The following is a 19,563-nucleotide window of genomic DNA, read 5'->3' as shown; positions in this document are numbered from 1 at the left end:
AGGAAATAGCTTTCCCATGAAACAACATGATGTGTTCTGTCTGTTGAAAACATACAAGTATAAAAATCTAAGAAAATATACAAACAATTCAGGAGATGATACTGTAAGCAACAGCTAAAATATACATATAAGAAAAATCTTGACAGGATGAAAGATTATGGTCACTAAAGTGTTTAAAAAGAAAGAATCAAGGCTTAGGTCTAGGGTATTAGAACACCTAGAGCTTTCCACACTACAGCATGAATACATACATCAATTACACATGTGTGATACTATTTATATATTTAAAAACAGTACTAATGTATAAAGTACCCATGAACAAAGATAATGGGGCAGGGGAAAATTGAGTGTGGGAGGTGGGGTGGGAAAGGCGGGGGAGAGTACGGGAGGAAAGTAGGGACAAGTATAATTGAACAACAATAAAAATAAAATAAAAAAATTACACACACACACACACACACACAAAATCCTAAATCTACCCCAAAAAGGAAATTATTCTAAAGTAAAAGTGGCCATTTGTGATTTTTACAACTGTTTAAGTAGGAAAAAACATAAAAAGATGACCACTTTGTAAGCATTCTCTTTTCATACTTAATTCTCAGGAGAAAACACATTACCCATAGATTTATAATTCAGTATTACTGTATTTATATCTACTGTTTTTGTACATTACTGTATTTATATCTAGCCTTTTTTCTCTGCCTACATAACTATGTATCACACATTTTCTTTCTTTTCCTATTACAAAATCACAATCATACTCTCTATATACAGTTTTACTACTCTTTTCACTTAACACGTTTCCGTGTTATTAAAAATGATTACAAACATGTTTATGGCATTACAATATTTCAAATTATGGATGCACCATAATGTGGCATTAGACTGTTTCTAGTTTTTCATTATTATTAAAATGCCAAAGTGAATATTTTTATATATAAATCTTTGAATCTGATCACTTCCTTGGAAAAAAACATCTAGAAGTAAGATTTCTGAGCTAAAAAACCTGAACAATTTTTAAGACTTTTGATATAAGGTCGACTGCTCGCCATTAAGGTAATGACACGACTCACCCATAATCTACAGTGTATAAAGTGACCATGTACAGTATGTGCTCTCACGGCCACCTCTCTCCAGAGACTATGAGTTCCTGTGAGAACTTACATTCATGTATATTCATCTTTGTGTCCTGGTATATTCCCCATGCTAAATAAATGGCTGCTGAACTAAATCACAGCACAATGGCAAAACTGTACTCTCCAGCTGAAAAAGAATGAGGAATCCTCATTAGGAACATACATGTCCTACCTCTGCTGCTGAAGCAAAAGAATCAGTGGACCCAACGCTCAAGGTGTCTCGCAGGCCAAAGTCATCCACATTCCCCTTCATAGTGAGATCCGTATCTTTATCTTAAAAACAAATATGAAAAGTTTAGAAACTGATATTCCTTGTCACTGCCAAATTTCATACTCTATAGCTGGTTTTTCTTTTTCTTTTTACTCCAGTCTTTATATAGACTCCTGCAGCCTAAAAGAAAAACAATACAAACCAATAGGACATAATCTGAGAAGATTCTCAAAGTGTATTATTCTTTGTTTAAAGGATTGTGAAACACTGCCAGAAAAGAAAGTGCTATAAAGTAGACATTTCTGCTTTAAAAGGGGATTAAATTTAATTTTGGATTAAGACCATTTTTGAGTATATAATAACATATATTGGTATATAATAACTGGAATTAGATAATCTACTATACATGGTAAAATGAGCATATTGCCAAAGACAGTACGAAACAGAGCAATTTCGTTACAAGTGGCCTTGCTCATACTGAACAAACTGGTAGGTTCAGTCAAATTAAATGAATTATTAACATAAAATGTTATCCAGTCTCTCAGTTGTGATAAACTGATCAATTATAACAACTCAAGAAGGTATCTCAGTTCTTCTGGTCTTTAAGGCTGTTTCAAAACATTGAAAAGTCCAAAAGTGAAGAGATCTAGGTCTTTCACACTTACTCTTCCTATCTGAGGGTCAAATATAACTGCTCCAATGATTTTAAAGGTCTGGAAAAGTTTAATATATTTTCAAATAGTTAATCTATCTCAACAGGCTACCTATTAGCAATACACAACATTCTGCATATTGGGTGCCAATATCTTCACATACCATCATCAAGAATCTGTTAACATTGACCTTGCAAATACTGTACTTGCTTACCAAATGACCACATTGTAGCAAACAATTGACGTGCTTCAAAATTTATCACAAGTATGAAAAAGAAAACAACAAAATATATTCAGATTTTTCTTATTTTGATTCTCAATGTGCTTCCTTTGTCAGATACTTTATCTTCTTTAAAAAGAAACCAGAACTCTCTTTGGCTTTCATTCATTCATATTTCTATTGCATCGTTTTTCCTAAAATAAAATTCATTACCTTTACCAGAAATTTCCTAGGCCCTTTTAAAGTTCCAAGTACCAGAAAAAAACAGACATTTTGTGATTCTATACTGGAAGAGTAAGGTTTTTAAAAATCCAAACAATTAATTCACTTTAAAGTCAAAAGTTTTGAAACCAATTTGTATTCTAAACTCTAGCCAAGCAGAAAAGCAAATAAGCCATAACTGGTACAAGGTTGATTCCTATTAAGTATCAAAAATAACCACACACATGGCATATTTTTTTACTACTTTATATTTGATGAAACCATAGTTAACATTTTAACCATTTATCTTCTAAGTTTAAGTTACAATTGTTTTCAACTGAAGTTTACAGTAATCCTTTTAAAATATCTAACTTGTCAGCTTAAAATCCTTGTAACTACTTAATGAATAATGGAATCTGAGGTTGAATTATTCTATCTTCAAAAATACATGTTCTTTTAGAAATTTTAATTTTTCATCAAATTTGGGAACAACACAACACAATTATTTTACATTTATAAATATCTATAAAATTGGTATTTCTGGAAACTCAATTATCCAGAAAAACTTCAATTATTCTCCTTTCGGTGCATATATGATGTTTTAAAATGCATGCAGAAAACTGAGAATTAATTATTTATAAAACTGAATTGGCATTTACAACTTTCAAATCTTTAACTTCTAATAACTTTCCATTGTTAGTATCAACTGTACAAAAAGAAATCACAGTACAATTTTCATTTTGCCAAAGTACTTTTAAAGCAGGATGAAATTACTAGCCAATTAAGTTAAACCTCGGTTCCATATGCCTTTTGCTATTTTCAGAATGGAGCACAGACATTTATCTCATGCCACTTTACCTTTCAGACATTACCCACGAGCTGTTAAAAGTCTGTTTTACTTCACTCAACAGAAACCGGCCGCTCAACGTCATCCAGATCAGTTACCATGATTATACTTTATTAAAAAAAAAAAATCTGACAAAAAAATGGCTCAGAAGAACTGGAAAGATTTATTCACTGAATTCAACTTTGTAAACCACAGATCATACTTCTCATTTCAGTAACTTAGGCTTCCTGGAGTGGCAGCTTAATAATTATGAAGAGAAATAATACATCTGTTTTTCAAATAAGCCAATAAAAAGTATAAAGAAAAAATATTGGGCAATATCTCAAACTTACTGCTTTAATGCATCCAATTAAAATTTAAAATACTTTTTATCACCAAACCCTTATCATATGAAATATTAAAAGGACTTATCTAAGAAAAAGAAGATCAGAAATAAGAACAATAAAATGACAACAAACTCACAACTTTTGACAACCGAACCTAAAAAAACAAAAACAAAACAAACTAAGCAAACAACTAGAACAGGAACAGATTCACAGAAATAGAGACTACATGGAGGGTTATCAGCAGGGAGGGGGTAGGGGAGAACGGTGTGTGTGGGGGGGGAAGGTACAGGGAATAATGGTAAGTACAAAAGAGACAGGGGGAGGTTAAGAAGAGTATGGGAAATGGAGAAGCCAAAGAACTTGTATGTACAACCCATGGACATGAACTAAGGGGGGGGACTGCTGGTGGGGGAATACAGGGTGGAGGGGAATAAAGGAAAGAAGAAAAAAAGAAAGAGGAAAAAAAGAAAAAAATATTTTAAATACTTTTTGAACCTAATACAAAATAATATTGAATGTAAACTGTAATTGAAAAATAAATTGAAAAAAAATTAAATATTCTTTCTAAAAAATATCATCAACTCTTGATTGTGGTATTGAAAGGCAAGGACAGCATGGAAAATTGGAAACCAAAGCCTTCATCTTAATATTTGCAGGAATATTTTCTTATCAAATTTTTCTTAGCAGAAAAAAATGCTAAAGTCACAATGAGATATCATCACTCACCTGCTAGAATTATGGAACTTGGAGAAAATGGCCATTTTTGTTGTTAAGGATGTACAGCAATGGAAATTCTCACATGCCACTGGTTGCAATGTCAATTGGTAGAGCCGTGGTGGAAATTTTGACATTATCTATTAAACTTCAAGACTGCCTTCTATATGACCTAGCAATTCTATCTTTGGGTGTTTTTTACAGAAATGCATGCTTATGTGCATAAGAATGTTTATAACAGCATTTGTAATAGCTCCAAAATGGAGAAAAACCAATGTCCGTCACCACGGAATACATAAACTGTGGTACATTCATACAGAGAAATACCACACAACAATAAAAGTGCATGAATTGCTACTACATGCAAGAAGGTGGATGAATTTCACCATATGTTGAGTGAAGAATTATATGTGTATTTCATTCATATTAAAATTCAAAAATAGGCAAAACTATACTAAGTTGGTTACTAAGTTGGTAAAACTATAAAGAAAAACCAGGAAGTAAACAGCATTAGCAACAGAACAGTGGTTAATTTGGTGGGTAAGTGGAAGAGCTATTGATTGCCAGGGGACACAAGGGGATCTTTTAGGAATTTGGCAATGTTTTATTTTTTGATCTACATAACAGCTACACAACAGGGTGTGATAAATTACTGTACTTTTTTTTTGGTCCACTTTCCTCTGATGGTTTAGAAGGAAAGAAAACAATAAATCTATATATTTTGGCCACAAATCGGTGAAAGCAGAAAAGACCATGAAATACTTTCTGTATTTCAATGTTGGCAGTAAAACTTTATTAGACATGAATTTCACACCCTGGAAGATGAAGCATCTATAATGATGCTGGGTTAAAAGTGAAAAGATCTGATCAGTCTGTTAAATAACAGCCAAGTGAAAATAATTTATCTGTACCCTATAAAGGAATACCATTAGTAGTAGCAAAGTCTAATGCCATGCATGTAGCACTCACAACCTTTTTTCTCCTAACTCATCAATCTCTCTTTGCTATTTAGTGATTGATTTAGAATTCTAAATGGGAATGTTTGGGTGAGGAGAATCAATTATTTGCAGTAAGACGACATGGAAAATAAGAGATGCTGGCTATTTAACAACAATAAAAGTGTGATGAAACTAATAATCATTTATTTTGCACTTACTACTTGCCAGAAACAAAGTAATATGCTTTATATTTATTATTTCATAACTCTCACAGTAATCCTTTGCAGTAGGTGCTATTATTCTTTTTCATTTTATACATCAAGAGGCTAAGGTACAGAAAGGTGAAGTAACTGGTCCATATTCACACAGTTAAGGAAGGAACGGAATGGCAGGATTCAAACCTAGGTCAGCTGACACCAAGTCCCATGCTATGAAACCAAGGAGTTGTGGTGTCCAGCATGGGAGCTGCGAGCCACATGTGTCTACCAAGCACATGAGATGTGGCTAGTCAGAACTGAGAGGTGCTGTAAGTGTAAAATACACAATGGGTTTTGAAAACTTAGTGTCAAAATATATAAAATGTTAGTAAATACTGGGCTTAAGAAAATATATTATTAAAATTAATTTCACTACTCTCATTTTAGCTTTTCATGTTACTAGAAAATTTAAGGTTACACTGGTGGTTCATATTACACTCGTATTTCTATTAGACAGCACTATTCGAGCACTCCCTGCTCATATCCTATCTTCAGGGCAAAGAGCTTACAAGTTCTTTAGAGGATTCAGATTCAACTCATATTTTTTGAGTGACTACTATGTGCCCAAGACATTCTGCTAAGTGCTTTCATGGACTATTTATTTCATTTAATTTATGTAACTGTTAAACTAGCCTAATTATGTACAAGAATGCTTTATTGTACCTAGAGCAAAAAGGCCATTTCCTAATCAAAATCTTCAAGGGCTCCTTGTCTGGTTTTCAAAGCTCTCCATAATCTCTGGCCACCCTACCTCTCGAACCTTGTTTTCTATTAATTACTAAAAGAGCCCTCAGCTTTAGCTGAGTACATTTACTATCCTCCCACTTCCTAGAGAGTACTGTAATGGTTAAAAGCTTGGACTCTGGTGTCGACCAGCAAGCATTTGGACTCCAATCCTAGCTTTGCTGTTTACTGTCTGCGTAAACTGGGGATAACAATATTGATTTCATAGAGTTGTCATAAGGATTAAATCAGAGATTTATGGAGGCACAGTCCTTGCTAATATGGTGAGTGCTAAATAATTTTTTGCTAGTATTATTATTGCCATATGAATTCTTCACTCAAGCTTTTGGTTCCTCCTGCATCTTCTCCAACATACAAATTTACCCCGTTCTGATCCTTTGCCCCATGGTACCCAGGAAGACATACCGCTTTATAATTTGCAGCTCGAATACTATCCCCTGCAAGTTTCCTCCAAAAATTAGCTTTATTTATTGTTTTCTTCCATGTGAAGCAATACAGCAAAAGTGTAAAATCATAGGTCTGGAGCCATACAGCTTAGATTCAAATTCTGACTCTGCTACTTATTAGCTGTGTAACCTTGGGTACATTTTTTATCTTCTCAGTTCCTCAGTGTTCTTGTTTGTAAAATGGGAGGGGGGAATCTACCTCATAGAGTTTTGTGAGGATTAAACAAGTTATATGTAAAGTAAGCATTCAATACATGTTGGCTATTCATATTATTATGTGAACGATAAGCACGTACCATTGAATATACTATCTGAACTTTTATTTAACTGTTGCCTGATTACACAGCCCATCTGTCCAGCTGGATTGACACAACTTAAATGGGTGAACTTTCTCAGATTTTCTATTTATTATTCTTTCTTTTTTTTCCTGATGGTTTTTACAGTTCTCAACAGAGCATGTAAACACTTAAATATTTGTTCATATAAACTAAATAAAACTTGTTATCATGAACTGACCATCCCCAAAACATGGAAACCCCTAACTTAAAAAGCCTCTCATATATATTTCTTCTAGGTCATTTTGCCTGTTATATGGCTTGTTTTCAGAGCCCTGTTAAAATTCTTGTTTCTAACACCCAGACCTAAATTAATTAAACTTGTGATACTATCTTCTAAACCTAAATTATGCAGCTTAAGCCCCTTAATGACTCATCACTAGCATTCAATTGCTAAAAAAAAAAAAGGAAGCTTTCCTCATAATTGGGTGATTAAATATAAAAAATGTGACATAAGTTACCACACTGGCACTTGGTGGGGTTGCTCTTTTTTTCCTCTAACCTTTTAAAAAAGTAAGTCTAAAATACTTGCCTGTGTTAGCCACCCAGAATCTTTAAAACATTCATGCATAGATATAAACTATGTTTTTCCTTAGAAGAACACGGAGAGTAGGTGTACATTTAACTAAATAGTTACATATTTTAGGCCAAAAATCTGACTGGACTCAAGCCATCCTCCTTCTTTTCACAATCTCCTAATTCACATATTACTTAGGCTGTTTCCAAAGCAGAATCTGCTTGAAAGCTAAAAAAGGAAAAAGAAACAAAACAAAACAAAACACAACACAACAACTAGGAGACACTTGGGCCCTAGAATCGGAACTTCAGGCCTAGATCTATTTCTTTAAGTCAATGCAAGCAGGGTGTTTGCATGCCTCATTTGGCCATCGCTAGGCACATTCTATTTCCTGTCACGCAGAAGACATCAGGTCTATTTTAACCTCAGCGGATTCTAGAGGAGATTCCAAAGACGCCACTCCTCTTTTAAAATCTAGGCTGTCCACTGTGGGTTTTGTAACACGAGCAAGAAGAGGAAGCCTGCCAAATGTCTCAACATCATCTGACTTCTATGTCAGCAGCTATTCTCCAGATGATTTCTAGCAACTTAAATATGATTTGGAACCTTGTCTTTTGTATGATTTTATTAAAAATGGAAAAGTTCCTGCTGCCCACAAGATAAGCTATTTTCCAAACAGAGTCTGCTATAAACTGTTAAAATAATTAAGAAATCTAGAAAACTATTGCTGCATTTTGTGTATCTTATATGACTATCTGCCACACCCATATTGTGGGTATTATTTTTTATTCTGATTTGTTTTAAAATGGTATAGTATCGTTTGAGAGAGAAAAAAAGTTGAATATAAAAATAAAAAACAACACAATTTCATAAAGTGAAAGACCTAAGATATATTTTCTTGATTTTCCTCTCAATGTACCTTAATATTGAAAAGAATAACAGTGAAAGCCACTGAAACAAAAGAAAGGAAATCAATCAGTTCTTGAATGTGTTATCACTTACACAATTTTGCCCATGTAAAATAATACATATACAGTCATAGCCTGCTACTATGGCCCTACCCAAAAAGCGCTTTCCATAATTTGTCACACCTGGCTTTCCCTATTTATCACAACTTCATATATGCCACAATTGGCCAACATAACAGCTATGATTCTTAACTGGGAAATACAGCTGCCAATGCAAAATGAGCAATAGAGAGAAAGAGAAAGGACTAAAAAGCATTTACTACCTTTTTTCCAGATGATAAAGAAGTAACTGGATACCCAAAGTATAGCAAAAAGTAATCAAGGTTAGACCTGCAGTTATAGAGACTTTGGCAGGGCTACTCTGTACCCTACACAAAGGACTCTGGCCAATGTGACAAGTGGCGGTAGAAATCCAGCCCATATCCTGGGCCTGCATCTTCTTGGAAAGTGAACTTTTTTTCTTATCACAAACATGCCCTTCCCAAGGGGCTACATGGGTCTTTTTCCAAATCACACAAAGGCCTTGTATGGGTGAGTGAAGGTCCTGGACTTAGAAATCCAAGCTGGTAAGGTGTAACTTAAATACAAAAGACGCAAGGGCAAGCAGCCGGCTTTTCCCTTGTTTCTGACACCCCAGCAATTTTCCTACTGCTTTCATCTCTGAACCTATTTTGACTTGTATGTAATACCAATTAAGACCTCACTTTGTAGTATTATTAAATACTTTGAAATTATGACTGTAAGCCTTAATGCATGGGAGAAAATTACTAGGCCAAATTTCTCATATGTTCTAGAATTTGCACTCTGTATATTTAGAGGTCTGAGTACACAAGTTAAGCCTGTAATTCATGTCACTCCCTAAAAATAACCCCGCAGAGAGTTTATCCTCCGGCCACAGTGATTGTGCACAAAAGGCAAAGGACAGGGTCTTAGAGCGTCAACTCTGGGCTGTCTGACATCTGACTCAAGATGATAGGTTGAGGTATTTGCTCTTGCTGCCAAGCTCTTTCAATATTGCTACATGTTCTATCTGGATGCTTACCAAAAAAGAAGAATAATGTCTCTCTCATGGTCAGGAGGTCCCACTTTACAGCTTTTCCTATTCTCTGCCAGAGAATTTGTGGAATCAGTACGAGGCTGGAAAAATCTCTAATTTTCCATTAGAAGATTTCTCACTATCTCAGTGAAATCCTCTTCATAAAAGAGCAGAAAGAAGGATGGATAAAATACTTAAATTGCACTGGGCAACCCTTCCACAATCCCCTGCTAACACATACATTTGATTGACTTCTTATACTTCTCATTGGCTCCCTTTTGCCTCAAGGTACAAAACAAGGACCTTCATGATTTATTTCCTATCCACCTTCCTCAATTTCCTTCCCACTACTCTCCTACATACACTGTGTTCCCAAGACATAACAAACGACTTACAGTTCCCAAAACAGGCTATACCTTCATGTTGTATACCTTCATGTGGTTCCCTCCGCCTGGAACGGCCTTTTCTCAATGGGCTTCCTGGTGGACCTTCATTCTTCACACATCACACTTGTGAAGCCTTCCCTGAGCCCCCATGAATAATCATTGCTTTTGTCTGGTGTTTCCATAGCACTTTCTAAACACATTATTACAGCACTTATTCCACTGAGCTATATAACTTTTTAATGCCTATCTCTAAAACTACTGTGTTGCCTACAAGTAAGGATGACATGTTCTTTATCCTTGTCTCCAGTGTTTTATGCCATGTTTAACATATAGGAGGCAATCAAATGTTTGCTAAATAATCCAGAACTAAGAGTCTATGAGTTCATTCTGTTAAAAAAATAGATTTTAAAGAGGCCTAAATACATATCTTAAACATGTAAAGCAATGCCATTGAGCTACAAAAATTCCTGGTTTGTTTTTAAGGGCTAAATTTGTTTCTACACATCAGTCTGAAAGAATCTCAGAGCCCTTTGCTGCAGCGAAAAGAACAACATTGATAAAGTTATGCCTTAAGGAGTTTCCTGGTAACATGGCTGTGGCAAATACATACTAATCTTTACAGAAAATATAAGCATACAAACTATGAAACCCAATTAACATTAGAAGAAATCTAATTATTAAGTGCAGATTAGTAAGACTGAACTTTCTTCGTATAAACCATAACAATTCAATGATGTTCCCAAGAAACTGTGAGCAAGCTGTGTCGTTAATGGGGTTTATTTTTATACCAGTATTAAATTAAGCAATTAGGTCCTGCCCTAATAGCCTAGCCAAAGTGAGTAAAGAATAATGGTAATTTCTGAATGTACTAATATTGAAGTAAAATACCAAACCATGTAATTATACATATCCTGTATGATATGATAACAGAAGTCTACTAGAGTATAAATCATTCCTTGATGTTAGATTTTAATCCATTTTCTACCAATCTCTCACTTACTAAAGTTTAATTTTTACCAAAATAATTGACAAATTTCTATTTAATGTGAAAGATAAATATACTTTTATTATGTAATACTTAACATGTACAAAAATTACATATTTACCACGGATGAGTATTTTTAATCAAAATACTAAAACAAACATTTGTGAATCTACTACCCATTCATAGCCACTTTTCCAAAGTTTACAAAATTATTTACTTAAAATGAAAAATAATATAATCATACAGAAAACAGTACTGTACCTATCTTCTTCTTACCTGATACCCATGATATATGAATCTCCATATGAATTATAAGAAGTCACTGATATTAAGATATTTCAGTAAAGAACTGAAGCAGATAATCAAAGATTAACCACATGTCCCAAACAAGACCTGCTACTTTTGAGTTCTTAGGCTCCTACACAGGCTGAGGGCACTTCGGTTAGGAAGTATGGGAAAGAATGGATGTGGGAAGGAAAAACTGAAGAAGCATCTTCTGCTTTGTGGAGGGAGCGTAGGCTCTGAGTCTTATGAGGTATATACTAACATACTGCTTTCTGACTGCTTTAAAAAAGTAAGTCTTAATGTCCAATCAGACCAGAAGTAACTTTCAGAAAGGGTTTAGGCCTTACTTCATCACATGTAAGGCACACAGTATGATGGCAGGGGATGGGGGGAGGAAGCATAAGGGTTAGAAAAGAAATAAAATATAAACATGTTAACATCCACAGATATGTGGTCTGGATAAAAATTCCAAAACAACCTATGATAAATTCCTGGTGGCAGAACTAATAAGCACTCAGAAGGCTTTAATATTCAAATTTAAATATCAACATTTTAGATACCAGCAACAAAAACTTAAAAAACGTCAATTTTAAAAAGATAGATACCATGACAACGAAACTATAAGGGACCTTGGAATAAAGACATGTAAGATCTCCATGGAGAAAAATTTTAAAACATTAGGAAAGGTATAAAAGATTTAAGTAAATGAAAAACCATACCATGTTCACAGATTAAAGCATTAATATTACAAAAATCTAATTTCTCCCATAGGCTGAACTATAAATGCAATTTAATAATCAAAATCTCAGGGGGTTTATGAAACTTGGCAAGCTGTCCTAAATTTCACGTGGAAGAGCAAGGGCACAGAAGAGCCAAAGCAATGCTTAAAAAGGAACACAGTGAATGGACTCCCCCTGCCAGTGTCCAGACTCATAAAACTATATAAAACTACAGGAACTACAGGAATCCTGCAGCCAGTGCAGGAACAAACAGGCTAAAGATGCACATGTAAGACAACCTGGCATATGACAGGGGCTTTTGAAATCAGTGAGCACAGGATATGTCACCCAATGAATGGTGCTGGGGCAACCAGTAATCCAAATGTTAAAAAACAGTAATAACAATATACATTTAAAAACCAGCTCCTGGTAGATTAAAAACCTAAATATTAAAAGCAAAACTTTCTAAAGAAAATACAAAAGAATTCTCTTTATATCATCTAAACAATACACAAAAAGTGTAAACCATAAAGAAAAGATTGATAAATGTGGTAACGTTAAAATTAAAAATCTTGGTACATCCAGGGAGACATTAAACACAATGAGGATATGAGAAGGAACTCTTACACACTGCTGGCAGAAGATCAAATTGGTACAAATACTTTAGGGAGTGATTTGGTGCTATCTGCTAAAACTAAAGACAAGCAGCATCACTGATAATCCATCGATTCCCTACCTACAGCCATGGCTATCATTCTTGTTTGCCCATAATCTGAAGTAACAAATGCACTCTGAAACCCAGTAGACAAAAATATATGAATATAAACAAAACAGAAGTTTTATAACAAGTTTCATAAAACTACTATATACACAAACATGTGTGTATGCATTGTACAGGTATGCATGTGGTACATGCATGTGTCTGTGCATATAAAATGCATTCACATGTATGTGTGCATGTATATACTATGTGTTTTTTTGAATGTTGGCTGCAAACCCACTAAACTGATTTCATGGCCAATAATAGGTCATAACCATAGACTTAAGAAACTTTCCTAGAGGACTGCCTATAAATGTGCACAGAGATACAAGCAAGCCTGTTCACTGGGACGTGATGTATGTAAGTGTAGGTAACGCCAAAATAAGTAACTCTGGAAGAAGAGAGAAACACAATCAGGAAATGTTCGTAGGTCACTTCAACTATACCTGCAATCATATAGTTCATTATTTTAAAAATCTGAAGCACTTGTGGCAAAGTGTTAGTATTTGATACAACTTTTAAAATATTCTCTATACTTTTCATGCTTGATCTTTAATTTTGTAGAGAACAAAAAGACATGGGAACTTAAATAACAACAACAAACCTTACAGCTATAGAGGCTTGCGAATCCTCTATAGAGAGGAAGAGGAATAAAAGTACCAGAAATTTCTGCAATTTTTTATAGAGAGAAATAGACTTATGGATAGCAGTGCTTTAACTATATATTTAAGGGTAAAATGAACAGTAAAATGACAACAAACACAACTATTAACAAATGAATCTAAAAGAAAAGAAAAACAATGAAAACAAAAACTAAGCAAACAACCAGAACAGGAACAGAATCAGAGAAATGGACATCACAAGGAGGGATTTCAGTGGGGAGTGGGAAGGGAGGAATAGGGGGGAAAAGGTATAGGGAAGAAGCAGGACAATTATTAGGCATAAAATAGACAGGGAGAGATAAATGGTATAGGAAACAGAGAACTCAAAGAATTTACACAACCCATGGACATGAACTAAGGGGGGGGAATGGTGGAGGGTTGGGGGGTCAGGGTGGAGGGGGAATAAAGGGGAAAAATTGGAAAAACTGTAATAGCATAATCAATAAAAAATACTTTAAAAATAAAAAACTATATATTTAAGGGTAAAATGAAAACAGTCATGAATCACACATTATATTTTCCTCATATCCTTTTAAATCTTTTAATTTTCATTGATTGATTTTAGAGTGAAAGGAAAGGGGGGGGGGAGAGAGAAAGAAATATCCATTTGTTTTCCACTTATTTATTCATTCACTGGTTGACTCCTGTATGTGCCCTGACCAGGGATTGAACCCACTACCCTGGCATATCGGGAGAATGCTCCAACCAACTGAGCTACCCAGCCAGGGCCTTTCCTCATATCCTTTAAATAAATTAGTTTTGATTAAATTTCCACTGCACTAAAAATAAACTAAAGTTCTATATTCAATAATATACTGTAATAATAACACCAATTTACTTAAATGTATTGCAGAAAATCTTAATGTCATCCATCTTATCAATTCACCTATCCATCCATACATCTATCATTCATCTATTACTTGAAGGCCTCTTAAACAGAAATGCACATGAGAATCACCTGATTAACTATGAAATACAAATGTATTTCACAATCCCAACCCCAAAGTTTCAAATTCAGTGGATTTGGACCAAAGCCTAGGAAACTGTGTTGCTGAAAAGCTAACAAAGATGATTCTGACTTGTTGAGACCCACAGACCTAAACAGTATCCACTATAGTGTAGCCACAAGTATTGGGCATTGAAAAGAATGTAATTAAATATTCCATCTTCCCACAAGGTATTTAAGGTCTAATATAAGGGACTGGATATGTATATAATTATAATGTGCTGTCAAAAGTAACCAATGCTATTAAGGAAACCATTAAACCTCCCACAACTTTATATTTTGTATCAGACTTCCACTCCATCATCCAGGAAGAAGCTATGCTGGTTTAACACTTAAAGTTACTCCCTTCACCTTTTCATTTGTTCCTCCCTGTGGGAGGAGTAACTTAGCTAATGCTGAAAGCCTGAGTATTCATTAGGCAGAAATAAAATAAGAGTCACTGTTCACTACCTGATTCTTGCTATGCAGTAGCTAGCGCCCTCTTCCCCCCCCCTCACTCTCTCTCCTCCCCCCCCCCCCCCCCCCCCCCCCCCCGGCCACACACACATCTTCTAGAGAAAGGTCTAGCTAGGTCTGCACAACTATCACTTTTGTGCTGGATCTCCCTGTCCTGAACTGGACAAGTGCTGGTAGGGATTATAAGGCAGGCAGAGAATTCTTATGCAGTGGGTTGGGTAAGTGTACTAGGAGTTTGCTCTGCACTCTCACCTCTTCTCCAAAGAATTTTTTAAAAGATTGTATTTATTTATTTTCAGAGAGAGGGAAAGGGAGGGAGAAAGAGAGGGAGAGAAACATCCATGTGCGAGAAATACATCTATCAGTTGCCTCTCACATATCCCCAACTGGGGACCTGGCCCACAACCCAGACACATTCCCCGACTGGAAATTGAACCAGCAACCTGTCGGTTCACAGTCTAGCACTCAATCCACTGAGCCACACCAGTTGGGGCTTCAAAGAATTTTTTCGATAGTAAGTGAGGAAGCATAGAAAGCCTTCACACATTGTCCAATACAGCCATTAGCAAAAAAAAAAAAAAAAAAAAAAAAAAAAAGTTCAAAATGAAGTTAATACTATTTTATAATCAACATCTGGCTCTTTTTGTGTTCTCAATTTATTCATGACCCAGAGAGTCTGATGACTCTTTAATGGTACCCATAAGACAAAAAAAAAAGTCATTATTACGGAAGAGAGAAAGGTATGAGAGTTTCCCTCTGGCTTGAAAAGCAAAGAAAAATGCAGAGAGGAAGTAACTTTGAAGAGAGTTGTGTTCTATAAACAGAAAAATGGTTCAAAGCATGTTGAATTAATTACTCAATGAAACAGCATTGGCACAAGAATGCAAAAAGAAAAGTAAGAAAAATTTATTAAAAATCTGAAGTTGATAATACAACTAAAAGCTCAGAGAAGAATTTCATTTTGGAAAAGACCTTATTTCGACTGGCTGGCTTATATGGGACAAAGTAAAACAAGTAGGTTAGAAAATGGTCTGTGAACCTGGCAATTGTAAGATGAGAGCTCTGCACCAGGAAAGTAACTCACCAGTGGAGTGTGAGAATGGAGGCAGGCGCCCAATTAGGAGATCATTAAACCCAAGCAAAACAATGAGGTTCAGAGGAAAGAAAATGAATAAGAACTATATTATGGAGGTGGAATCAACAGAATTTGCTAACTAATTGGATGTGCTGGCAAGAAGGAGTATACCCATTAACATTTTTTGTTTTCCTCCTGTCCGTATGGCAAGGTCAGGGATTAAGGAAAGCCAATGACCTTAGCTACATGTACAAAAAACAGTTCTGCAAAGTATCTGTCCTTCAGATGAGTTTTCTTTTCTAACACAGAAAAAGCGGATTTATAAAAGTATCCTATTTACTCTCTTGAATAAATAACATTACATATGGCTTAAATACCTTGTTTCAGAAAATGCAAATAGATATTAATACTGTGAATTATTTTACTGTGAAAATAGTGAAACATTTTAAAAATTCAAAGAAAAAAAAAGAATGTTATCTAGACCATATGACAATAATATCACTGTAAAACAAGTTATGAACGTGTGACATCCATCTTCCTACAACCATGCAATTTAAAAATAATATTAGAACAGGACTCATAAAAATTTTAGAATATAACTACAATATAAATAAACAACAAGTGTTTACCATGTGCCTATTCTAAAATACGATATACAGGTTATCTCATTTAATCTTCACAATTCTATATAGTTGGTCCTAATACAGTCCTGCATCTTATAGCTAAAGAAAGCAAGTCTAAGAAAGGTCAAGACTTGCTTAGGTTTCATAGCTAGTAAGAGTGGTAGAGCCAGGACCTGAATCCATGGTTTTTTTTTTTTCCATTCTAAAGCCCACATTCTTAACTACTATATACTGTCTATAATTGAAATCATATTGGAATTTTTTAGTTGAGACTTCAAAAATTACAATAACAAAATTATAAATTAACAATGGCAATTGAACACTTCCTTGAAAAACAGAATCTACAAATAAGCATAACACTTCTAGATGCTGTTAGCTAGAAGAGCGTGCACACTAGTGGAAATTTACACCAGCGACATGTCAAGTCCCTCTGCATAACCTCCACTCTCTATCTTACTCTGAGTTACAGTAGCAGGTGTATACAAAACATGCCAGAAACACAGTGGTGACCTAAATTTGCCATATTTTGCCATGTATAATGTGCTCCCACATTTTAGTGCACATTATACACAGGATTATTATACCCATTATTATACCCATGGTATGTAATCATTATAGCCACGTAATGCGCATCCTTTTTTTCCCTCAAAAATTTGAGCAAAAACGTGTGCATTATACACGGCAAAATACGGTAACTTCCAATGCTTGGAGCAGCACAGAATGGCATTTATGAGTCATAGGCACTAACATGTATTATAGATAAAATGTGCTGCCCTCTACTGATTTCAGCACCTTCCATTTAACACTGAACAGTCTCATAAGAAGAAAAAAATTTTTATTATTAGAGAACTATATCAAATCTTCATTTTACTTCATAAGATAAATACAATAAATAATTATTATTTAAGCCAAGAGAAAACTTTTGGCGTGTAAGACCAAATACAGAAATCTATCCAATAATGATTATTCACTAATTAGAATGGTTAAGGAAATACCAGTACAGAAAATGACAAAAGATGAATTAGAGAATACACAGTGGTTACATCTTATGCAAGGGATTTATGTCTTAAAACACATTTCAAACCCTACCTTTTTCAAATCTTTTTTCCTATAGGAATAAATGTGAAGGGAGGATGAAGAACATCACAAGTATCATATTGTATTTCTTTTTCAAGGATAGTTTAGCACAATACATGACTATAATAAAATATGTTTTTAAGAATGCTTTAAAAGCATAATGTATTTCTAGTAAGGTGTTTGTATCACTATCACTTACTTCCCAAATATCAGAAATATTTCCTATTTTAACACAGACAATAGCTTGGCTTAGGAGTGCATTAGAGTGGTTGTTATTTTAGAGACAGGATGCCAGAAGATTCTAAATTTAACAATGAAACTAAAAACAACAGCAAAATAATCACCAAAACCACTTGCAGAAGTTCCCATGCATGTAAACAATAGTATAGCTCACAGGATATCGACAAACGATGCTCAGTATTTCTGGTTACCAGCTACAGTGGTACCGCATGGCTAATAATTCCTAGGCCTATGAACTCTGAAACTGATTCTGGATGAGATTTTTTTTTTAATTTGGGGGATTTGCATTATTTAAAATTTTAAACATAAAGTGCTTTTTTGCCGTGTTTCATACCCATAAAACTTCACTTACTTAAAATTAGCTCAACAGAAACATACTCTATTTTTAACAGCCTTTTTTTTTCTGTAGAAAACATTACCTTTTTATTTTTTGTTTTAACAGCTTTATTAAATTATAATATACATAGTATAATATTCCCCTTTTATAAGTGTAAATGCAATGAATTTTAATAAATGTACAGAGTTGTACAACCATCACCATAATTCAGTATTAGAATCACATTATATGATTTTCAAACTGTTATTAACTTCACCTACCAAAGCAACCAAGACTCATTACAACTAATAACTCAGAAGCTTTTCGGCTCCGCTATTTTAAAAAATATAATAGATATGACTGACTTTCAATGAACACGTTGTCTTAAAAAATGCTAAGACTATTTTCAACATACTAAAAAATCACGCTGAGGATTTAAATTCTCTTCCTTAAAAGACCTGTACTCAGAAAACTACACAACACTGAAGAAAGAAATTAAGGAAGACACAAACAAATGGAAGCATGTACCATGCTCATGGATTGGAAGAAATTACATCATCAAAATGGCCATACTACCCAAAGCGATTTATAGATTCAATGAAATCCCTATTAAAGTACCAATGACATATTTCACAGATACAGAACAAACATTTCAGAAATTCATATGGAACCATAAATGACCCCGAATAGCTGCAGCAATTTTGAGAAAGAAGAACAAAGCAGGAGGGATCACAATACCTGATATCAAACTGTATTACAAGGCCACTGTAATCAAAACAGCCTGGTACTGGCATAAAAATAGGCACATAGACCAATGGAACAGCACAGAGAGCCCAGAAATAAACTCAAGTCTATACGGTCAATTAATATTTGACAAAGGAGGCAGGAGCATAAAATGGAGCAAAAACAGCCTCTTCAACAAATGGTGTTGGGAGATCTGGACAGCTACATGCAAAAAAATGAAACTCAACTTACGCCATACACAAAAATAAATTCAAGGTGGATAAAAGACTTAAAAATAAGTCATAACACCATAAAAGTCCTAGAGGAAAACACTGGCAGGAAAATCTCAGACGTTCCACGCAGCAACATCCTCACAGACATGTCCCCTAAAGCAAGGGACATAAAGGAAAGAATAAACAAATGGGACCTCATCAAAATAAAAAGCTTCTGCATGGCTAAAGAAAACAGCATTAAAATAAAAAGAGAACCAACGGTATGGGAAAACATATTTGCCAATGATACCTCAGACAAGGGCCTGATCTCCAAAATACATAAAGAACTCACACGACTGCACACCAGGAAGACAAACAACCCAATTAGAAAATGGGCAAAGGACTAGAACAGACACTTCTCCAAGGAAGACATACAGAGGGCCCAGAGACATATGAAAAGATGCTCAGCATCACTAGCCATCAGAGAGA

At 34.7% G+C, this 19,563-nt stretch overlaps 1 protein-coding gene across 3 annotated transcripts in view; it reads right to left on the bottom strand.

The window, feature by feature from the left end:
- Nucleotides 1-19,563, bottom strand: part of MIGA1 (mitoguardin 1) — a 77,552-nt gene that overhangs the window by 30,518 nt on the left and 27,471 nt on the right. For all 3 annotated transcript variants that reach the window (XM_024565416.3, XM_071220943.1, XM_024565417.3), the window contains exon 8: nt 1,309-1,409. In XM_024565416.3, coding sequence (XP_024421184.1) covers nt 1,309-1,409 — 101 coding nt within the window. The remainder of the gene's footprint in view (nt 1-1,308; nt 1,410-19,563) is intronic.

Source organism: Desmodus rotundus, chromosome 3 (assembly GCF_022682495.2).
Source record: "Desmodus rotundus isolate HL8 chromosome 3, HLdesRot8A.1, whole genome shotgun sequence".
NCBI lineage: Eukaryota > Metazoa > Chordata > Mammalia > Chiroptera > Phyllostomidae > Desmodus > Desmodus rotundus.
Note: the sequence above shows the minus strand (reverse complement) of the source record. Positions and strands in the feature narration are given on the sequence as shown.